This window comes from Myotis yumanensis, unplaced genomic scaffold (genome assembly GCF_028538775.1).
Source record: "Myotis yumanensis isolate MYYU_CA2020_CCGP unplaced genomic scaffold, mMyoYum1.0.hap1 SCAF_3, whole genome shotgun sequence".
Taxonomy (NCBI): Eukaryota; Metazoa; Chordata; class Mammalia; order Chiroptera; family Vespertilionidae; genus Myotis; species Myotis yumanensis.
In genome coordinates, this window is record NW_027223754.1 from 24,024,083 (window position 1) to 24,048,881 (window position 24,799).

The 24,799-nt window shown below is 38.3% G+C and overlaps 1 protein-coding gene across 1 annotated transcript in view; it reads left to right on the plus strand.

Annotated features, from left to right (window-relative positions):
- Nucleotides 1-24,799, plus strand: part of LOC139004886 (A disintegrin and metallopeptidase domain 3-like) — a 94,627-nt gene that overhangs the window by 23,478 nt on the left and 46,350 nt on the right. The window contains exons 4-9 of the mRNA XM_070407390.1: nt 1,292-1,367; nt 8,548-8,624; nt 9,092-9,269; nt 13,182-13,247; nt 23,722-23,793; nt 24,020-24,186. Coding sequence (XP_070263491.1) covers nt 1,292-1,367; nt 8,548-8,624; nt 9,092-9,269; nt 13,182-13,247; nt 23,722-23,793; nt 24,020-24,186 — 636 coding nt within the window. The remainder of the gene's footprint in view (nt 1-1,291; nt 1,368-8,547; nt 8,625-9,091; nt 9,270-13,181; nt 13,248-23,721; nt 23,794-24,019; nt 24,187-24,799) is intronic.

Below are 24,799 nucleotides of genomic sequence, written 5' to 3' on the forward strand. Positions count from 1 at the left end.
GGGGGTTTGGGCGCAGACCCCTGTCATGCTGATCCCGGTGCCGGGAGGCATATTACCCTTTTACTATATAGGATAGAGGCCTGGTGCACCAGTAGGGGCTGGCTGGTTTGCCCTGAAGGGTGTCCTGGATCAGGGTGGGGGTCCCCACTGGGGTGCTTGGCCAGTCTGGGTGAGGGGCTGAGGGCTGTTTTCCGGCTGGCAGATGACTCAAAACTCCCAACCGCTCCTTGTTTTCTTTTTTTTATTCTGGGCCAGCTTTAGCTCTGAGGCCTCGCTGCTGAAAACATTGATACAATGTTGTGGTCCGGGGCTGACTGACAGCCAGTTTCTGGGGTTTTGTTTACCTTCTTATTTGCAACATAGTAGATAGTTGCTTAGAGTTGCAGCTGAGAGGCCAGCAAGTGAGGCGGGGAACGTTGGAGTCCGCAGTCCCTGGAGCAAGCAAGCCTCATGTTCGCTTCCAGCTGCCTGGTTGCCGGTCGCCATCTTGGCTGACAGTTAATTTGCATATACTCACTGATTAACCAATGAAAAGGGTAGCGGTCATACGCTAATTACCATGTTTCTCTTTTATTAGTGTAGATAGAGGCCTGGTGCATGGTGGGGGCCGGCTGGTTTGCCCTGAAGGGTGTCCCGGATCAGGGTGGGGGTCCTGCTGGGATGCCTGGCCACCCTGGGTGAGGGGCAGAGGGCCATTTTCAGGCTGCCCATAGCCCCTTCAGGGTGTGGGGGTGCCTCGCCAACCTGGGTGAGGGGCTGATGGCTGTTTTCAGGCTGGCCATACCCCCTGGCAACCCAAGTTCCCAGGCTCTCCTTTTTTTCTTTTTCTTTTTTCTTTTTCTGGGATTTATTTATCTTCTATAATTGGAACTTTGTAACCTTCAGCAGAGCCGAGGGCTGGCCAAGGCAGGTGGGAAACTTGCCTTCCTCCATCACCAGGGGCAACCCAAGCCTCCTGCTCACTCCAGCTCCATGGCCACTGCCATCTTAGTTGGATTAATTTGCATAATCACTCCTGATGGGCTTGTGGGTGTGGCTTGTGGGCATGGCTTGAGCATAGTGGAGGGACAGTTAATTTGCATGTTTCTCTTTTATTATATAGGATTCTTTTCTCTTACACACACATTATGCTATTAGAAAGCAAATGAGATCATGGAAATATGTGTCCATTTAATTGTTTGGATATCTGAGCTTCTATAATTGATAGTATATTGTTTAATTTCATGATTCTAGAAGTTTCTTTTATTAATAATATTCATACAATGAAGTGTCATTATCTTGGTTGAATTAGGTTATTTTTAGACCCTCATTTCCTGGTATATACGTATGAGTCAGGAACATTGTATCCAGATTCTTCATTTAAAAAGGTAAGTTTTCCTTTTATTCTGTGTAGATTCTATTTTTTATGTGTCATTGGTGAGAAGAAAAAGATTTCTTTATACTCCACAGAATTATTGGGCAAACAGATAAAATATCCAAGTATAATGTGACAATTACAATAAAATCATATGGAATAGAACAATTACTTTTTAAATGTAAAATTTAGGAGTTGCTTATCCACAAAGGCCATTTAATATCTGAAAGTATTAGTAGGAGTTTGAGAAGAAACAAATAAACAAAAAATAGATGAAGGAGCTAAAAAAGCTAAAAAAAAAACCCAACCAAAACCCAAACACACTGAGTAGTTTAAATGGATATATCCTAGTCTCTGAGGAAATTGTAGATTGACCACTGAGAAAGTGAGGACACAAAAGTATATTAGGTACAGAAACTGACTATGTTCAGTGTGAAACATAGGAATTTCAACTGTAACCCAAAATGCTGTTAGGAGTAAGGAAATTTTTCAAAGTATGTGAGAAAGTTAGCATTAGTCTGCAAGACTCTCATTTTGCTAGAATATATTATTTGGAAGAAACCAACATTGACAAATGATTGGTCAGATTCTATTTCTTTATTGTAATTGCGATATTAATATAAATCCATATAGGCACAGCCCATGGACACAAACAATAGTGTGAGGAAGACCTGTGAAGGCGGGGAGGAGTCAGGTGGAGAGGACTTGGGGGGAAATAGGGGACATCTGTCAGAATTTCAATAAAAATAAATTAAAACAAAATAAGTAAGTGAATAAATAAATTAATGGTATCTGGTATAGCATGTTATACTCACTGTCTACAAGTAGAAAGCACAATAAAATATTGTACATGAGGTACCTGTTTTTAGACATTTGGCAATAGGCAGATCAGGAGATTTCTCAATGAGAGACAGGACACAAAGAAGGTGAGTCTCAATTTTAACTTGACCTTCTGACTGGGAATAAAGTCTTAAGCACATCATAAGGAAGTGGTACCAAGCAGCCACTCAGAGATTGGAGTTCAGGGATGCTGAAGCAGTTGGAACTTGAAGGAGATAGGACCGGAGATGAACAGAGCCTATCAGATATATGTTTTTGGGGGAGGGTAGCTGCCTTAATGTCCTTGATTGAGGATTAGGCAACATATTTGCTGGGTAAGACTCTACTGAAGGGTGGAGAGTCAAATGGAGATAATGCTATAGGTCAGTGATTTTTTAAAATATATTTTTATTAATTTCAGATAGGAAGAAGTATGGAGAGAGAGAGAGAGAGAGAGAGAGAAACATTAATGATGAGATAGAATGATTGATTAGCTACTTCCAACATGCCCCCTACTGGGAGTCGACCCCACAATCCTGGCATGTTCCCTGACTAGGAATTGAATAGTGATATCCTGGTTCATAGGTCAATGCTCAACGTCTGAGTCATGCCAGCTGGGCTAGGTCAATAATATATATATTTTTTTACGTTTTCTATCTCATGGTACACATAAACTAATTACAAAAATTCTGTGTCACACCCGAAAAAATGTACAGGTATAATTTTGATTCACTGACACTGCATGGATATTGTTGTGTTTCTGTTGTCATTTTTTTTTCACTTGACAATGTAAGGGAAAAGATGCCTCTGCCCCTGACTAAATAATCAGGTATTACATGTTTTAAAAATTCTTGCAGCACACCAGTTGATAATCGTTGCTCTGGGTCAAACAGTGTTGGAAGATAATGGATTGTTCAGCCCAGGCAGTGTAGTGTGACCAGGCATTCAGCTGAGACCAGAAAGGCTAATTCTAGAGTAATGGGTATTTTTATCACCCCATTCTTAATCCCATAGCCTGAAGCCCAGCAATGAATAGAGTAAGGAGGGTTACCATTAAATTAATTACCTTCCTCTACAAAATGCAGTACTCTAGCCCTAGCTGGTTTGGCTCAGTGGAGATAGTGGTGGCCTGCAGTCCTAGGTTTGATTCCTGTAAGTTCCTTGGTTGCAGACTCTTCCTGGGCCTGGGTCCTGGTCAGGGCTCATGCAGCAGGCAACCAATTGATGTGTTTCTCTCACATCAATGTTTCTCTCTGTCTTTCCCGCTCTCTTCCACTCTTCCTAAAAAAATCAATGGAAAAATGTCCTCGGATGAGGATTAACAAAATGAAATACCCTACAAGGGTTCTAACATTGTAGTGGAAGGCAATAATGCACATAAAAGCAGAAATAAATGATACAGATACATGAAAAAGAAAGCATTAAGGCCCAGAAATTAGGTCTTAAAATTAATAATCCTATTAAGACTTCTGCAGAATAAGAACTAATTCCATCAATATCAGGGATAAAAGGAAATTTCATTAGTAACAGAGAAAAATAAATATTTGGGAGTATTTTAAAAGCTTTACACCAGTCTGTTTGATGCTTCTATGACTCTGATTCTATTTTGTTCTTCAGTTTATGTTGTTCATTCCACAAATGAGTGATATCATGTGATATTTATCTTTCTCTGATTGGTTTATTTCCCTTAGCATAATGCTCTCCAGTTCCGAAGGCTGGGGCTGAGGGGGTAAGAGATCAACCAAAGGACTTGTATGCATGCATATGAACATATGGGGAGGTGAGGGCGTATGCTGGGGGGTAGGGGCAGCCAGGGAGAAGTCAATGGAGGAAAAGGGAGTCTTATGTAATACTTTAAACAATAAAGAATCTAAATTGAAAAAAAAAAGCTTACACCAGTAAATCTAATAGTTTAGATGAAATGCAAATGTTTATTTCTCTGGAACACATACCCAGGTATATGACTGGCAGACCATATTATAAGTGTATTTTTATATTTTAAAAGGAATTAATAAAAGGAATTAAAGCAGGGGAGGAATGGTGGGTTTGAAGAGATCCACCAATGAACTCATATCATATATGCATAACCCACGGACACAGACAAAAAGATGGTGAAGGCCTGGGTTGGGAGGTGGGGGCAGGGTGGTAGAGGTCAATGGGGGAAACAGGGGACATATGTAATACTTTCAACAATCAAGATTTTTGTAAAAAAGGAATTACCAAAATATTTGCCAGGGTGTTGTACTATCTTACATTTCCACTGGCAATGTATGAGAGATGAGTGTCTGCATTCCTGCCGTGGTGATCACAATCCAGTATTAAAATTAATAGACCTTCTTATAGATGTGTAGTGATATCTCCTGAGATTCTGACTTGCGTTTCCCAGTAACTAATGATGTTGAACATATTTTCATGTGCTTATTTGTTCCCTTTTTGTGAAATATCCCTGAAATGTCTTTTCCCATTTTCTAGTTTGATTTGTTTTTAATAAATTTTTGAACAACCTATACATTCAAAAGAGAGATATCTATTATGTGAATATGTATTTTGCCAGATATATGGTATGCAAATATATTCTCCATTGTTGTAATTTGTCTACATTATTTTCAAAAGGACATTGATCAGACATTTTTGCATTGTTCTTTTGGGCTCCGTGAGCATGTTCAAGAGAGTTCATTTTAATTCTCTGTCAGGTAAATCATGTAACTTCATTTCACTAGGGTCAGTTTTGGAGATTTATCTTATTCCTTTGTGTGAGACATCTTTTCCTGATTCTTTATTTTATTAATTCTGTTTCGGTGTCTGCTTCTTAGAAGGCTCTCTCAGCCTCCACTTTGGGGGAGTACAGAAGAGGATCCCACAGAACATCCTGGAAAGAGATTTGGGGGCCTCCACTAGCACTTTGCCATCTTCTGGGCAAAGCAGGCATCTATTTATTCCTGCCTTCTCTGTGCTGCTCAGCAGAAAGGACCAGTGGCATTTACCATCCCGAGCTGCTGCCTCTGTTCTTTCCCTGACAACCAGAGTGTGCAGGACTCATCATGGCTCCAGGATTGGTGAGACAGATGCTAGTTCCTTGAGCAATTGTGGTGAATGGAGGCACTGCATGCGTGGATCAACTCTTTCCCACCCCAGGAGGAAGCACAGAGCTGGGATTTTCCATCCATACACTCTGGGCAGAGTTGGGGTGGGGATGAATCAATAGTGGCTGGTAGCCACCGCCTCTCTTGCTGCCTGGGTGGCTAGACTGTGCTGAACCCATCAGATCTCCAGGACTCCTGTCACAGATACTAGTTCTTTGGGTCAGCCCCTCAGAAACATTAGGGCCCTGGCCTTGTGAGCAAACTGCTTCCCACCCATCAGTAGGACGGTAACTAGAGGATGTCTTTCTGATCATATGGCCGGGCTCTGGGGCAGAGTTTCTGGTGAAAAGGTTTCCCAATCCTCCCTACTGGCTTTGGTAACTGATTTTCCACTCTTTTATGTTGTGCAAGAGGCTGTCTATTCATTTCTGGTTTCTCACAAAGGGAAACTGTGAAGTGTTGCTGAATTGGTGTGTTCGTTGGGGGATGGAGGAGCCAGGGCTTCTTACTCCACCATCGAATTTAATTTCGATGTTCATTGTAACACATTTTAATAGTTTTTAAGAATGTTTGTGTGATAGTTTCAATACGTGCCTCATGTCAGTATTAGTATCAGTGGTTGTGTTTTCCCGTTTTTGCTGTGATTTCCTTGCTTGTTGATATAGGATGTGATTTCCAGTCGCATTCCTTTTTTTCTTCTTCTTTTTTTTTATTGTTCAAAGTTTTACATATGTCTCCTTTTTCCTTGATTGACCCCCCCACCCACAGCTATGCTGCCCCCTTCCTTGCAAGCTCCCCCTGCTCCAGTGTCTGTGTCCATTGGTTATGCTAATATGCACGCATACAAGTCCTTTCCTTGCTTTCTTCACATTTAAATAATCTAGATTTGAAAGCAATCACCCAGGTTAAATGTAGATTTAGTGTGTTCTATTGTTCCAATGGCAATTAGCCTTCTTGGGTCCTTTGATGTTATATTGTTGTGCTCTGCTGGAGCTCCTGCCAGATCTCTGCCTGTGCAGCCTATAGGGGTCAAAGGCACTTTCCTGTGACAATTTGTATTGCCAGGTGGGGTTGGATGGTGAAGAACCCATGGGAGGGAGAGCATTTCCTCTGACTGTTCTCCAGCCACAGGATGCCAGTAACTTCCAAACTGTTCTCCTAACCAATTGCAGGTTTTCACATTCCCATTAGCCACGTACAAGAGTTCCAAGTGCTCCAGATCCTCACTAGTACTTATTTTTCATTTTTAAGAATGTATCCTTATTGATGAAAGTATTACAGATGCTATTTGTTATTTTGATGTTGATTTGACAAGACCCTTATCAGTTATATGCTTTGCAAATATTTTTCCCCATTTCATGAGTTGTCTCTTTCTAGATCATATCCTTTGACATGCAAAAGTTTTTGTAATTTTAATGAACTCCACTTTATTTTTGGTTATTGTTTGTGCTTTCTGTGTCAGAACTAAGGAAAGACTCCCACTTCCATATCCAAATTTATGAAGATTTACCCCTATAGTTTCTTGTATGAGTTTTATATTTTCAGCTCTTATATTTGGATATTTGATCCATTTGGACTTAATTTTTATACATGGTATGTAGTCCTTACCTGATATTATCTTTTGCATATGGATTTTCAGTTTTTCTAGCACAATTTTTTTTTTTTTTTTCTAGCACAATTTGTTGATGAGACTATTTCTTTACATTGAATAATCTTGGAAGTTATATAAAAATCTATTAATTGTAGATGTATGAGTTTATTTCTGAACTCATAATTCTATTGCATTGGTCTGTATATCTCTCTTATTATAGTACCACACTGTTTTGATTGTTGTAGCTGTGTAGTAAGTTTTTATTATTAAAAAAACTCTTACACAGTTTTAATTGGGTTACATAGCTTTTTATTACTGAGCTGTAATATCTCTTTTTATATCTTAGATGCAAGTTTTTTAAAAAATGTATGTACAAACAACAACAAAAAATAAACTGGAGTTCATTACAATTACAAAAACTTTTGTACATAGATACAAAACATACTTAGATATAGAACAGAATAATGGTTGCCAGATGGGGATGGGGCTTGGAGAACTGGGTGAAAAAGGGAAGGGATTAAAAAGTACAAGTTGGCATTTACAGAATATTCACAGGAATGTAGAGTACAGCATAGAAATTTTTGCAATTGTATTGCAAAAAGTATTTATGGTGCCAGGTGGGTACTGAAAATATCAAGGGAAACATATTGTAAATTATCTAATATAAAATAATATTAATGTAAACTGTAATTAAAAATAAATTTTAAATGACAAATAAATAACTGAAATAAAATATATGTATTATGAATCATTTCATCTAGGCCCATGGTTGGCAAACTGCGGCTCGCGAGTCACATGTGGCTCTTTGGCCCCTTGACTGTGGCTCTTCGTTAGCCTTAGGAGTACCCTAATTAAGTTAATAACAATGTACCTACCTTATATAGTTTAAGTTTAAAAAATTTGGCTCTCAAAAGAAATTTCAATCCTTGTACTGTTGATATTTGGCTCTGTTGACTAATGAGTTTGCTGACCACTGATCTAGGCCATAGCTTGCCTTTTTATTTCCTCAATAATATCTTTTTAACAATGAATACACCTTTTTTTTTTTTTTTTTTAACATATTTAGTTTTACGAAAGAACAAGTGGAAAGCACAGGAAATTTCCCTGCATCCTCCCAAATTAGTTACCCTATTATTAACATCTTGGATTAGTATGCTATTTAGGTTACAATTTATGAGTCAATATTAATATATTACTATTTATTAAATCTTACAGCTTACATTAGGATTTATTTTTTTCTGTTTCTGTTTTGCTTGTTTACTTTATGTTTTTAGATTCAATTGTTGATATATATTTATTTACATTTTATTCATATGTTTATCTTTATCTTTTTTCTTAATTTTCTTGAAGAAGTATTACATTAAATTATTGCATTTCATTTAATACTGGTTTGGAGATGATAAACTCCTTTAGCTTTTTTTTTTTGTCTGGGAAGCTACATGTCCTTCTATTATAAAAGTTTCTTTCAAAATTTTAGAATTCTTTATTGTAGCAAGGATTTTTGGTGGGGAGGGCATTATAGGCAGATGATTGTAAAGAGGGAGAAATTGTAGGTAGATCAAAAGGAAATGGGATATCTGGTAAATAACATTGGTTAATTGGCTAAATCTGTACATTTCATAATGTCTAGAAAGTAAGTATAAAACCACACACTTCATGTACAAACCATTCATGAATGTACCTTTATGTACTCCTGTTAGAGGCATTGCTTTTACCAAGGATATGCTGCAGAGATTCCAGATTCAGTCGTGACACTAAGCACCTGTTCTGGACTCAGGTAATTGCAACTTCCAGAGATGTGCATGATTGACAATCTTGTGTAAGACTTTAATTTTCCCAAATTCCTTGAGTGATAGAGTGAAAGCAAAGAAAATATAGGCTTTGATCATGTTTCTTCACATATACTTTCTATTTCTGTCCTCCTCTTATATTTTTTATATTTTGTTGTCTCTATCCTAAGCTTACTGTCATAAAATTTATTCAGAAAAGTCCACTAGTATAAAGAATATTCATATGGATTACCATACAAGAACCACAGGGACTTATAAATGCCATAATAGACAGATGGCATAAAATGAGGTTGAAAGTTAATTTGAGTAAAATAGGATGATTCTTAGATTTAATTTGACCATAAAGACAACTATCAAATTTGTATGAAAGTTTTTATTTAGTATAATTTACATTTCTCAAAGGGAAAATCTGTATTAATTACTTTTATGTCTTTTTATGTATTTAAATATTCAGGGGATTGTTGCAGTTGGTGAATGTCAGTTACGGAATTGAACCATTGGAATCCTCAGCTATGTTTGAGCATATGCTTTATCAAATAAATAATAATAAAGCTGATTTTCTCCCCTTACAAGACAATTATCCTATGATCCAATTGGGAGATCAGGCCTACAGGATTCTTGTGAAGTCAGAAGTAAGCCACAATATTCTGAAATTTTAATTTTGCTATGTTTGATAAACTTATTCTCATAGAAATTTGTTACATTTAGAAAACAAATTTAACCATATTAATTATATTAAAATATTCTCTTGTAAGACATTTATTTTAAGTATTTTATGAATATATTTTATGAATATATAAATAAGAATATGTTTAGCTATAAAAGAACCATAGGGACTTGTAAATGCCATAATTGACAGATGGTATAAAATGAGGTTGAAAGTCATATGTAATTAGAAGTGTAGTAATATAAACAAACACACTTTAAATATAAATATTATCATATTTCCCTAGTTGCATTTTTATTGAATTTGCATCCTACTAATGCAATGATATCCAGATTTGCTGGTTATTATTTTATCCATATTTTTCTTGCCACTACATATATTAACATTATTCAAAAGTATTATTTTGATAGAAAATTTAAAAGTGGAAAAAATAAAAATGTTGTCCCAAATATCATTATCTAGAGATAGTGTTCTTAGAGTTTTGGAATATTTGGTCCAATTTTTAGAATGTATCTACACTAATAAAAGACAAACATGCAAATTGACAATACCTTTGCTATGCCTTAAGCCACGCCCACCAGCCAATCAGAGCAACTATATGCAAATTAACCCAACCACCGGCGGCTGGCAGCCATGGAGCTGGAGCAAGCAGGAGGCTTGATTGCCCCAATGATGGAGGAAGGCAAGCCTCCTCCTGCATCATGGCCAGCTCTGAGCTCCACTCCAGGCTACAAAGTTTCAATTATAGAAGGTAAATAAATCCCAGAATAAAAAAAAGAAAAAAAGGAGAAGCTGGGAGCTTCCGTCACCAGGGGGCTTGGCCAGCCTGAAAACGGCCCTCAGCCCCTCACCCAGACTGGCCAGGCACCCCAGTGGGGACACCCCACCCTAAAGTGGGTGTGTGGCCAGCCTGAAAATAAACATCAGCCCCTCATCCAGGCTGGCCAGGTACCTCAGTGGGGACCCCCACCCTGAAGGGGGTGTGACCAGCTGCAAACAGCTATCAGCCCCTCACCCAGTTTGGCCAGGCACCCCACTGGGGACCCTCACCCTGAAGGGGGTGTGATTGGCCTGCAAACACCCATCATCCCTCACCCAGGCTGGCCAGGCATCCCAGCAGGACCACCACACTGATCCAGGACACCCTTCAGGGCAAATCTGCCGACCCCCACCCATGCGCCAGGCCTCTATTCTATATAATAAAAGGGTAATATGAAAATTGACCTTAACAGCAGAATGGCTGGGAATGACTGGTCACTATGACCCACACTGACCACCAGCAGCCAGACGCTCAATGCAGGAGCTGCCCGCTGGTGGTCAGTGCGCTCCCACAATGGGAGCTCTGCTCAGCCACAAGCCAGGCTTACGGCTGCCAGTACAGCAGTGGTGGTGGGAGCCTCTCGTGCCTCCTCAGCAGCACTAAGGATGTCCGACTACAGCTTAGGCCTGCTCACTGCTGGCAAGTGGACATCCCCCAAGGGCTGCCGGGCTGCCACAGGGATGTCTGCCTGCCAGCTTAGACCCAATCCCCTGGGGAGCGGGCCTCAGCCAGCAGGTGGTCATCCCCTAAGGGGTCCCAGACTGCAGGAGGACACAGGCCTCGCTGAGGGATCCCCCCGAGTGCACAAATTTTTGTGCACAGGGCCTCTCGTCTTCTACAAATGTGGATTTATAAATGTATAGATTTTTTTAAGCAAAAAATGATCTAACCATGTATGTTTCTTCAAAATTTCATTTTTTGCTCTTCAGAGGACAATGCATTCTTTCACTTATTAAATTATTTTATGTGTCTTATTTTAAGTAATATTGGTTAACATTGTTTAACATATTATATATATATATTTATAAATATGTAAAAATTGCCACTTAGTTCTAGTTAAAATGCAGAATGATCCAATAACTTTAGCAAATAATCTGGCACTTTTTCTTTCCCTCAAGGAAACACAGACATGAAACTTTATTTTAGTCACTTAACACATTGGTGTTAATACTATTTCCCAACAGAAAAGAAAAAGGCATCTGGACTGTCTCCAGTTTGCCCTCACAGAAAAACCATAATCTACAGTTATCAGAATCTAGTTGGTAAATTAAAATATTGTAGCAACTTTTCAGAATCTTCTTTCTCATGATACTCATTAGAGCATCATCTCCATGTCAAAGGATTCACTCCGGGGCTGCTGAAACCTGGTTGAATAACCTCATGATCTTGTGAAGAACCTCTTGGGCCTCCTGGTTGTGTTGCTATACTCTTCCAGGGTGAGGGGGGACAGGGAGTGAGGACTCCTGTGGCATTCAGTCTGAGGGAAGGGGCAGAGGAAGGGGCCTGCAGTCTGTCCCTTCCAGAGGGAGCACAGTGGCCAGAGACCCAGTGTGCCAGCAGCAGGGGCCCATAGGGTCAGCACACTGTGAGTCTTCAGGAGACAAGGCAATGAGGAGTCAGAGAGGGAGGGAGGGACAGCAGCTCTCAGCCTCCACCCGGGGAATCCACTATCTCCACTGCCCCACCACCTCAGCCCCACCTTTGTCAGGGCATGGGGAAGAGGCCTGCTGGGGGCTCCAATCTGTTGGGGGGCCCCGCCCCACTGGGAGCAGTGGCTACTTTGGACTGCTCAACTCACTCCCTGCTCCAGCAGTCTGGCGCTTTCCTAGCATTTTTCACTCCCACAATTACTATATGACTCAGGAATCCCACAATTACTATATGACTCAGGAATTCCATTTCTAAGTACCAAGAAAAAGGAAAGACAAAATTGCACAAAGACCTGTACATTAATGTTTATAGCAGCTTTATTTATAAAAGCTGAAATGTCTACAAATGATCAAAAGATAAATGTATAAACATGTTACAATGCATATCTTCAATGGCACACTACTTAGGAAGACACTAATGAATTACTAATAATCACAAGATGGATGAATCCTCAGTGAAAGAAACCAGATAGAAATGAGTACATGCCATATGATTCCATTAATATGAAATTCTAGAATAGATCATTGTAACCTATGTTGAAAACAAACAGCAGATCATTGGTCATTGGTTTCCTTGAGCCGGGTGGCTATTGACTTGGAAGAGGGTAATGACAACATTCTTGGTCTTACTTATGGAAATGGTTACATGGCTGTGTATGTATATATATATATATATATATATATATATATATATATATATTAATATGTATACTTAAAATGGATGCATTTTGTTGGGTGTAAGCCACAATGAAGTCAATATAAATAACTAAAAGTATAAAAATGATGAGAGGCAATGTTTGGGGGAAAGTTGATGGGAGTTTGTTAGCTTGAAGGTTGAAGCAAGATTTTAGAGGGAGGTTTTGAGAGAAAGGAAATATGGCTTCTCCCTCATTGCAACAATCTTTTTTTTTTGAAGATTCTAATTATAAAAAAATATGAAGTAAAAGCTTCTGATGGTGCCTAAAATATTTGTTTGGAATCTCACCTGCTTATTTATTTAGTCGGCATCCATCCTCTTATTTTCCTGTTATCTGTATCTTTATGTATGGATATTTATTTATCTACTAGAGGCCCATTGCACAAAGAGATTCATGCAATAGGCCTTCCCTTCCCCTGGCTGCTGGCACTGGTTTTCCTCTGGCCCTGGAACCCAGGCCTACGCTCCGGCCAGAGCCTTCAGTCTTCGCTCTGCCATTTCGCCCCTACGTATGCAAATTAACCGCCATCTTTGTTGGGTTAATTGGCATACTCCCTTGATTGGCTGGTGAGCGTAGCAGAGATATGGTTCATTTACATGTTTGTCTATTATTCGGTAAGATACCTCTCTGTGTGAACATATATAATGCACATAATTATAAACTATATAAGAATTTTAAAAATGGTTTATCTCATGTCCTCTGTTTCACAGAAAAAATTGGATGCTGCACTATTAACAAGAACTCTGAAAATACAAATCATTATGGATAAAGCCTTGGTATGCATTATTGATACATTTCATCATATCTTTGTTTTGTGTTTAAATACAAAGGGAATAATAAACATCTTTTCTTTGAAGTAAAGATATTATTTAAAGTGTTCAAAACGTGTATTTCAATATAGCAGGGCATAAAGGTATGTCAATTGGCTCTTCATTGAAATACGGAGACCAGTATTTATGGTATTGTTATCTAAATCAGTATGCAGTTCCTGTAACAATGTATAACTTTGTATGTGTGGAAGGCTTCTACTACACTATAATACATTGGATTATGACTACCTGCAGAAATTTCCAGTCCACCCCAAATTGTGGTGAAATTTTCTCTCTTAAATTGATTTCCATTTTAAAACAAGTATTTCTTTTATTAGTCAATTGGTGATTCCTGTTATTGAGTATTTTATTTCATAAGATTATTTTATGCTTTATAAACACTTGTAATACCTGGTGGGAGTTATATATGTTAATAATGGGAAGAATTACTCATAGGAATGCTCATTTAGTTATGGGTATTCTTAACAAAGCCATATGGATCAGAAGTTAAAAAGTCTAATTTGTCTGTTATCACTGATATTTTTTCATCAGTCACTCAATGATTGCCATAATGTTCCATCTTTTTTCTTTTTAGGTTCTTTATTATTTAAAGTATTACATATGAATCCTCCCCCACCCCCATTTTCCTCTCCCTGCTCATTCCCACCACCCCTCTGCAAATGCCCTCACCCCACCTACTGACTGTGTTCATGGGTTATACTTATATGCATGTAACAACCTCCTTTGGTTGATCTCTCCTCCCCTTCCTCTCCCTCTAATCCCCCATTGCCTGTGAGGTTGGATTGTCTGTTCAATGCTTCTATGTCTCTGGATCTATTTTAGTTCATCAGTTTATGTTGTTCATTATATTCCATAAATGAGTGAGATCATGTGATATTTATCTTTCTCCTAGTGGCTTATTTAGCTTAGCATAATGCTCTCCAGCTCCATCCATGCTGTTGCAAATGGTAAGAGTTTCTACTTTTTCACAGAAGCATAGTATTCCATTGTGTAGATGTACCACAGTTTTTAATCCACTCATCTGGTGATTGGCATTTAGGTTGTTTCCAAATCTTAGCTATGGTAAATTGTGCTCTATGAATATATGACTGCATATGTCCTTTCCGATTGGTGTTTCTGAATTCTTGGGATATATTCCTAGAAGTGAGATTACTGGGTCAAATGGGAGTTACATTTTTAATTTTTTGAGGAAATGCCATACTATTTTCCACAGTGGCTGCACCAGTCTGCATTCCCACCAGCAGTGCACAAAGGTTCCTTTTTCTCCACATCCTTGCCAGCACTTGTCGTTTGTTGATTTGTTGTTGATAGCCATTCTGACAAGTGTGAGATGATACCGCAATTTCCTTTTGATTTTCATCTCTTGGATGATTAGTGACTTTGAGCATGTTTTCATATGTCTCTTGGCCTTCTGTAAGTCCTTTTTTATAAGGGATCTATTTAGGTCCTTTGCCCATTTTTTGATTGGATTGTTTAATCTTCCTTTTGTTAAGTTGTATGAGTTCCCTATAAATTTTGGAGAGAGATTAAACCCTTATCAGATATAACATTGACAAATATAATCTCCCATGAAGTGGGCTTTCTTGTTGTTTTGTTGATGGTTTCTTTTGCTGTGCAGAAGCTTTTTATTTTGATGTAGTCCCATTTGTTTATTTTATCCATAGTTTCCATAGGTGCTATATCAGTAAAAATATCTCTATGACATATGTCTGATATTCTGCTGCCTATGGATTCCTCTAAGATTTTAATGGTTTCTTGTCTTGTGTTTAAGTCCTTTATCCATTTTGAGCTTATTTTTGGTGTAATTGGTGGTCTAGTTTCCTTTTATTTGACATGTATCTGTACAATTTCCCCCACACTATTTTTTTTAAATTTTTTTAAATTTTTTTTTTCGCTAAAAGTATTACAAAGGGTATTACATAAGTGTCCTTTTTCCCCCCCGCCCTTGACAAACCCCTGCCCTCCCTTACCCCCCAGTGTCTTATGTCCATTAGTTATGCTTATATGCATGCATACAAGTCCTTCGGTTGATCTCTTACTCCCCTCCTTCCTGTCCCCCAACCCTCCCTGGCCTTCCCGCTGCAGTTTGACAATCAGTTTGAGGCAGCTCTGCCTCTGTATCTATTATTGTTCAAAAGTTTGTAATGGTCTTTATTATCCATGAATGAGTGAGATCATGTGGTATTTTTCCTTCATTGACTGTCTTGTTTCACTTAGCATAATGCTCTCCAGTTCCATCCATGCTGTTGCAAATGGTAAGAGTTCCTTCTTTTTTACAGCAGCATAGTATTCCATCGTGTAGATGTACCACAGTTTTCTAATCCATTCATCTACTGATGGGCACTTAGGCTATTTCCAGATCTTAGCTATGGTGAATTGTGCTGCCATGAACATAGGGGTGCATATATCCTTACTGATTGGTGTTTCTGGTTCCTTGGGATATATTCCTAGAAGTGGGATCACAGGGTCAAATGGGAGTTCCATTTCCAATTTTTTGAGGAAACTCCATACTGTCTTCCATAGTGGCTGCACCAGTCGGCATTCCCACCAGCAGTGCATGAGTGTTCCTTTTTCTCCACACCCTCTCCAGCACTTGTCGTTTGTTGATTTGTTGATGATGGCCATTCTGACAGGTGTGAGATGGTACCTCATTGTTGTTTTGATTTGCATCTCTCGGATGATTAGTGACTTTGAGCATGTTTTCATATGTCTCTTGGCTTTCTGAATGTCCTCTTTTGAAAGGTGTCTATTTAGATCCTTTGCCCATTTTTTGATTGGCTTGTTTATCTTCTTTTTGTTAAGTTGTATGAGTTCCCTATAAATTTTGGAGATTAAGCCCTTATCAGATATGACTTTGGCAAATATGTTTTCCCACGAAGTGGGTTTTCTTGTTGTTTTGTTGATGGTTTCTTTTGCTGTGCAGAAGCTTTTTATTTTGATGTAGTCCCATTTGTTCATTTTCTCTTTAGTTTCAACTGCCCTAGGAGCTGTATCAGTGAAGAAATTGCTTTGGCATATGTCTGAGATTTTGTTGCCTTTGTATTCTTCTAGAATTTTTATGGTTTCCTGTCGTACATTTAAGTCCTTTATCCATTTTGAGTTTATTCTTGTGTATGGTGTAAGTTGGTGGTCTAGTTTCATTTTCTTGCATATATCTGTCCAATTTTCCCAACACCATTTATTGAAGAGACTATCTTGGCTCCATTGTATGTTCATGCCTCCTTTGTCAAAAATTAATTGAGCATATTGGTTCGGGCTAATTTCTGGACTCTCTATTCTATTCCATTGATCTATATGTCTGTTCTTGTGCCAGTACCAGGCAGTTTTGAGAACAGTGGCTTTGTAATACAGCTTGATATCTGGCATTGAGATCCCACCTACTTTGTTTTTTCTCAGGATCGCTGCAGCTATTCGGGGTCTTTTTTTATTCCAGATGAATTTTTGGAGAGTTTGTTCTATATCTTTGAAGTAGGCCATTGGTATTTTAATGGGAAGTGCGTTGAATTTATAGATTGCTTTGGGTAGTATGGACATTTTGATGATGTTGATTCTACCAATCCAAGAACATGGTATGTTCTTCCATCTCTTTATGTCTTCCTCTATCTCTTTTTTCAACGTCCTGTAGTTTTCTGAGTAGAGGTCTTTTACCTCTTTAGTTAAGTTTATTCCTAGGTATCTTAATTTTTTTGGTGCGATGGTAAATGGGATTGTTTTTATAATCTCTCTTTCTGAAAGTTCACTATTGGTGTATAGAAATGCCTCGGATTTCTTGGGGTTAATTTTGTATCCTGCTACATTGCCAAATTCATGTATTAAGTCTAGTAGTTTTTTGATGGAGTCTCTAGGGTTTTGTATGTATAATATCATGTCATCTGCAAATAAGGACAGTTTTACTTCCTCTTTTCCAATTTGGATGCCTTTTATTTCTTCTTCTTGTCTAATTGCAATGGCTAATACTTCCAGGACTATCTTGAACAGGAGTGGTGAGAGTGGGCATCCCTGTCTTGTTCCTGTTCTTAGGGGAAATGGTGTTAGTTTTTGTCCATTGAGTATGATGTTGGCTGTGGGCCTGTCATACATGGCTTTTATTATGTTGAGGTATGATCTTTCTATTCCCACCTTTCTGAGAGTTTTTATCAAAAATGGGTGTTGGATTTTGTCGAATGCTTTTTCTGCATCAATTGATATGACCATGTGGTTTTTTTCTTTCAATTTGTTTATGTGATGTATCACGTTTATTGATTTACGGATGTTGTACCATCCTTGCATCCCTGGGATAAATCCTACTTGGTCATGTTGTATGATCCTTCTGATGTACTGCTGGATCCGATTAGCTAAGATTTTGTTGAGGATTTTGGCATCTATGTTCATGAGGGATATTGGCCTGTAATTCTCTTTCATTGTGTTGTCTTTACCTGGTTTTGGTATTAGGGTGATGCTAGCTTCATAGAATGTGTTTGGAAGTGTTCCATCCTCTTGCACTTTTTGTAGTAATCTGGGAGGATAGGCTTTAGTTCTTCCTTGAAAGTTTGGTAAAACTCCCCTGAGAAGCCGTCTGGTCCTGGGCTTTTGTTTGCTGGAAGCTTTTTGATAACTGCTTCAATTTCTTCCATAGTTATTGGCCTATCCCCCACACTATTTATTGAAGAGACTATCTTGACTCCATTGTGTGCTTTTGCTACCTTTGTCTAATATTAATTGAGCATAATGGCTTGGGTCGACTTCTGGGTTCTCTGTTTGGTTCCATTGGTTTATATGTCTATTCTTGTGTCTGAACTAGGCAGTTTGGAGAACAGTGGCTTTGTAATATAGCTTGATATCTGGTATTGTGATACCTCCAACTTTGTGCTTCTTTCTCAGGATTGCTGAGGCTATTCAGGGTCTTTTTTTTTTTTTAATTAAATTTTTATTGTTCAGATTACATTTGTTCCTCTTTTTTTCCCCCCCATAACTCCTCTCCTCCCAGTTCCCGCCCCACCCTCTGCCCTCACTCCCCACCCACTGTCCTCATCCATAGGTGCACGGTTTTTGTCCAGTCTCTTCCAGCATCTCCCATTCCCCTTTCCCCCCCAAGAATAGTCAGTCCATTCCCTTTCTATGTCCCTGATTCATTATAATCACCAGTTCATTCTGTACATCAGATTATTTATTCACTTGATTCTTAGATTCACTTGTTGATAGATGCATGTTTGTTGTTCACAATTTGTATCTTTTCCTTTTTCTTCTTCCTCTTCTTAAAGGATACCTTTCAGTATTTCGTATAATACTGGTTTAGTGGTGATGAACTCCTTTAGCTTTTCCTTATCTGTGAAACTCTTTATCTGACCTTCAATTCTGAATGATAGCTTTGCTGGATAAAGTAATCTTGGTTGTAGGTTCTTGGTATTTAGCATTTTGAATATTTCTTGCCATTCCCTTCTGGCCTGCAAAGTTTCTGTTGAGAAATCAGCTGACAGTCGTATGGGTATTCCCTTGTAGGTAATTGAGTCTCTTTCTCTTGCTGCTTTTAAGATTCTCTCTTTGTCTTTTGCTCTTGGCATTTTAATGATGATGTGTCTTGGTGTGGTCCTCTTTGGATTCCTTTTGTTTGGGGTTCTCTGTGCATCTTGGACCTGTAAGTCCATTTCTTTCACCAGGTGGGGGAAGTTTTCTGCCATTATTTCTTCAAATAGGTTTTCAATATCTTGCTGTCTCTCATCTTCTGGCACCCCTATTATTCTGATGTTTGTACGCTTGAAGCTGTCCCAGAGGCTCCTTACACTATCTTCGTATTTTCGGATTCTTTTTTCATTTTGCTTTTCTGGTTGTGTGTTTTTTGCTTCTTCGAATTTCAAATCTTTGGCTTGATTCTTGCGCTCCTCTGGTCTGCTATTGGGTGTAATATTCTTTATTTCAGTCCGTGTATGCTTAATTTCTAGTTGTTTCTTTATCATAGCATCGAGGGTCTCATTAGTTTTCGTGAGGCTCTCCACAAGCTTATTGCAAGCACCTTCGCACCTTTAAATTTTCCACACTGCGCCTCCTCTGAGCCTGGCTATGCTGTTTTCTTTCCTTCTAGTTGAAGAGTCTCTCCTCAGCCAGCCTTCCTGTGGTTCTGGGTGATGTCCGTTCCGTCTTTTAGTTGTATTTTTGAAGTGGTTGTTTGTGGCAGCAGTCTCTGGTGTTTACCTATGCCGCCATCTTGGTGGAGTCCTGAATCCACTTCTTAAATGCATCACAGTTTCATCCATTTCTTTCTGTCTCCACTCTCTGGGTCTGACACTACCTCTCATCTAGTCTGACACTCCACAACCACTTTCTCCTGGATTAATTCACAGTCTCCAATGCAGCTGGAATGACATTTCTTGAAGTATTGGTATTTTAATGAGGATTGCAATGAATCTATAAATTTCTTTGGTGAATATGGTCATCTTAATAATGTTGATTCTACCAATCCATGAGCATGGTATATTCTTTCATTTTTTTATGTCTTCCTCTATTTTTTTTTCAAGGTCCTGTAATTTTCTGACCACAGGTGTTTTACCTCCTTAGTTAAGTTTATTCCTAGGTATCTTAATTTTTTTTGTAATGACAATTGGGATTGTGTTTTTAGTTTCTCCTTCTGTAAGCTTGTTGTTGTATGAAAAAAGCCATAGATTTCTGAGTGTTAATTTTATATCCTGCTACATTGTAAAATTCACTTATTAAGTCTAATAGTTTTTTTTTATGGAGTCTTTGGGGTTTTCTATGTACAATATCATGTCATCTATGAATAATGACAATTTTATTTATTCTTTTCCAATTTGGATGCCTTTTATTCCTTCTTTTTAAAAAATATATAATTTTATTGACTTCAGAGAGGAAGGGAGAGGGAGAGTTAGAAGCATCAATGAGAAAGAATCATTGATCGGCTGCCCCCTGCTGGGGATTAAGCTTGTAACCCAGGCATGTGCCCTTGCCTGGAATTGAACCCAGAACCCTTTAGTCCACAGGCTGATGCTCTATTCACTGAGCCAAACCAGTGAGGGCTATTCCTTCTTCTCTGATCGCTATGACTAGTACTTCCAGTACTATGTTGAACAGGAGTGATGAAAGTGGGCATCCCTGTCTTGTTCCTGTTCTAAGGGGAAATTGTTTTAGTTTTTACCCATTGAGTATGATGTTAGAAATAGGTTTGTCATGCAAGGCTTTTATTATGTTGAGGTATGATCCCTCCCACTGTGCTGAGTTTTTATCAAGAAAGGGTGTTTGATTTTGTCAAATGCTTTTCTGCATCAGTTGATATGATTATTTGATTTTTGTCTCTCAATTTGTTTATGGGATGTATCACTTTTATTGATTTGCAGATATTGTAACAACCTTACATCCCTGGAATAAATCCCACTTGGTCGTGGTGTATGATTTTTCTAATGTAATGCTAGATCTGATTTGCTAGAATTTTGTTGAGGATTTTAGCATTGTTGTTAATTGGAGATATCTATACTAATAATCTATACTAATAAAAGGGTAATATGCTATTTAGACTGGATAGACCAGATGTATTCCGGACATCTTTTCTGACAAAGCCAGGGGCATGGCCTGCCTGCAAACTGCCCACGGCCCCTTGCTCAGGCCAACCCCCTTCAGTGGGACCCCCATCCTGTTCAGGGGTGTGGCCAGCCTGCAAACTGCCTGCAGTCCCTTGCCCAGGCTGTCCCGAACCCCAGCAGGGACCCCCACCCCGATTGGGGGTGTGGCTGGCCTGCAAACCCTCAGCGGCCCCAAGCCCAGGCCAGCCTCGCCCTCCAGTGAGGACCCCACCACCCCAATCCAGGGCCCCCTTCAGGGCACGCCAGCTGGTCTCCACCTGTGCACCAGGACTCTCTTCTATATAATAAAAGGGTAATATGCAAATTGACCCTAACAGCAGAATGATCAGAACGACAGCTGGGCTAGTCACTATGAAGTGCACTGAGCACCTCTTGGTCCCTTTTCCAGTCCAGCAGGCTCCAATCACCTCATGGCCACCCATGGCAGAGGTGGGGCCGGCGAGTGGGTGGGAACAGCCAACCTCTCTGTTCCTTCCCCTGGCCATAAATTACCAATCACCCGATGGTGAACGGGGAACTGGGGGTGGGTGGCAGTGGGGGGCAGGGGTCAGCTGCAGGCAGCTGAGGAAGAAGGCTCTGATTGCAGGCCAGGCTTAGGGACCATACCCGCACACTTATTTTGTGCGCAGGGCCTCAAGTTCTCTCTATAATTCTCTTTCTTTGTAGTGTCTTTATCTGGTTTTGGGATTAGGGTAATGTTGGCTTCATAGAAAGAGCTTGGAAGTGTTTATTCCTCTTGAATTTTTTTGGAATAGTCTGAGGAGGATAGGTTTTAGTTCTTTGAATGTTTGGTAAAACTCTCCTTTGAAGCCATCCAGACCAGGGCTTTTGTTTGCTGGAAGTTTTTTGATGACTGCTTCAATTCCATTTATAGTTATATGCCTATTCAGGTTTTTTTTTTTTTATATTTCCTGATTGAGTTTTGTATTTTTCTAGAAATATGTCCATTTCTTCTAGGTTGTTCATTTTGTTGGAGTAGAGTTGTTTGTAGAATTTTTTTTACAATTCTTTGTATGTCTGTGGGTTCAGTTGTTACTTCACATTTTTCATTTCTGATTTTGTTAATTTGGGTCCTCTCTCTTTGTTTCTTGGTGAGCCTGACTAGAGGTTCATCAATCTTATTTACCCTTTCAAAGAACCAGCTCTTAGTTTCATTGATCTTTTGTATTGTTTTTTGGTCTCTATGTCATCTATTTCTGCTCTAATCTTTTTTATTTTCTTCCGTCTGCTTACTCTGGCCTTTTCTTGTTGCAGGGTTAGATAATTTACTACCATTTTTTCTTGTTTTTTGAGGTAGACCTTAGAGCTATGTATGAATTGCCCACTCAGGACTACTTTTACTGTGTCCCATAGATTTTGGATTGTTGTGTTTTCATTGTCATTTGTTTCTAGAATGCTTGTATTTTTTCTTTGATTTCTTTGGTAACCCAGTCATTATTTAATAGCATGCTATTTAGCCTCCATGTGCTTGATTTTTTTTATTGTAGTTGATTTCTTATTTTATGCCATTATGATCTCAGAAGATGAGATCATAGTCTTGGGATTTCTTTCTTCCTGAGTTTGAAGAGACTTTGCCTGTGTCCCAATATGTGGTCTATTTTTGAAAATGTCCTATGTGTAATTGAGAAGAATGTGTAATCTGTTGCTTAGGGATGAAATGTTCTGAAGATGTCAATTAATTCTATCTGATGTAGTGAGTCATTTAACATTTCTGTTTCTTTGATGATTTTTTGTTTTTGTTTAGGGGATTTATCCAGTTGTGTCAATTTAGGGGAAGGGAGGGAGGCCCTGGCTGGTGGCAGCATCATGCGGCCTGGGGAAGGGTGAGAGTACCTGGCTGGCAGCTGGCAGCCACTAGGGATCCTACCAGTGCACAAATTTCATGCACTGGGCCTCTAGTTTTAATTAAATAACTATCATATTATATGATATCTGCTTTTTGTCTAGGAATTTCCTGGTATATAATTTCATATTTTTAATATTTCTATGTCTTTGTAATGTAGGTGTTTTAATTTTAATTTGCACAAGGTATCTTTTTTTATAGCCTTTCCTTTTTGGAGTATTGATGATTTGTGATTATTGACTCATTTACATCATCATATTTTTATTTCTTTTGTCTTACTTTTCACATATTTAGCCTTCAAAAGGATCACCTTCACTCATACCATACACATGCTGTAGTGTGTAAATTTACAATGTGGTTTAGTGAGAAAGGTCATATACAGATAAATGGCAAAGTGCAAACATAGCATTTTAGGGAATTAGGAGAATAGAATCATAGAATCCCTCTTGTCTATATCAGAGAAATGTGACCATTGGATTTTATTTTCTGTTAGTAATCTTCTGCAGAGTTGGTGAGGATATTGAAAATCTCAACTGCCACTTTTTATGCTCTTCACAAACACTTAGAAATGTGTGTGGGGGAAAAAAACAATATGAAGGATTTCAGAGAAAATATTATGATTTTTGTTCTCTTAAAGGAGGGTATATTCTTAAATTTTCTCACTATTATGGTACTCAGAGCTCTGTGTCAGACCAGAAGACTTAGTGGTTTAATTAGAGACTTGAATTCTGGTTCTTACCCTTAGTGTTTATACATTCTTGGAATGTTAAATTTTGACCCTTAATTTTTGCATCGTAAACAGGAAGATAATCAGAATCTCATCATTTTAATATTATTTATTAATATGTAAAGGCTGTATGTTTATTTCTAAAACTTATTAAGCAGTTGATAAATCTTAATCTTCTGCCTTTGTCTTTCACTTAGTCACTTATTATGGTATTTCATATCTATTGAAATGTGATATATTAGTAATTTCACTAGTGATTAAGAAATAGAACTTGTCTTTCAGTATGATTATATGGGCTCTGAAGTGGCTGTTGCAACCGAGAAAATTGTCTATATCTTTGGTCTTATCAACACTGTAAGTGTTTATGTTTTGTATTCTAAGTAAGCAGCATTCTCAATTATGCAATAACATTATTTGTATGAATAGAATTAACATTTTTATAAAAGTATAGTCCTACCAACCTGTTTCACGTCCAATTCGTCTTCAAATTACAGTAAATTGAATATAGTAGCGTTCTGTATAGAGATGTAATGTTATATCTGTGATTGTCTAAACTATATCATGTATCTTCTGTTTTCAGATGTTTTCCCAGCTGAAACTGACTGTTATGTTAACATCTCTGGAGATCTGGTCAGATCAAAATAAGATTTTATGTACTGGGGATGCTAATGAACTACTACAAAGATTTGTGTCATGGAAAGGAAGCAATTTGTTTCATAGGTCCCACGATATGGCATTCTTGTTGATGTAAGTTCCTTATTTGCATTGATAATAGGGTTTATAAAATTATTTGATATTTTAGCTATCAAAACTACATACAAACGTTAAGTATAATGACAAAAAAAGAATGTATGAGTACAATGTTGGCAAAGTGCAAAGTAAAAACAGATAACAAGGTAGCATAAAAAATCATGGTTGGCCATTATTCTCAGAGTGGACTATTTACCTGTGGAAATGTAATGAACTGGAAAATATAGAAGTCTTGGGATATACATGGGCCTCTGAGGTTTTAAAGATTTTCTTAGATGCAAATAGCTGAAACCATCATTTTAACATTAAATAAAATATAATAAATTAAGAGAATGCAATAATTGTATATAAAGCTGGTTGCAATTCACAAGTTTAAAATGGTAATGTGCTTACCTCTAGTATTCCTATATTGAGCTAAATTGTAGCTATTTAATTACTTGAAATATACCTTACAAGGGATTGTGTATAGATTTTTGTTTTAATAATTTAAATATTTTAGATTTGAAAAACACATAATTCTGAGGTCTGAAAGAATTATAGAATACACTTATAAATCTATTGGTGTATCCTGTAGAATCTAAGGTGAGGTTTGGGAATTTAGGAGCAACTT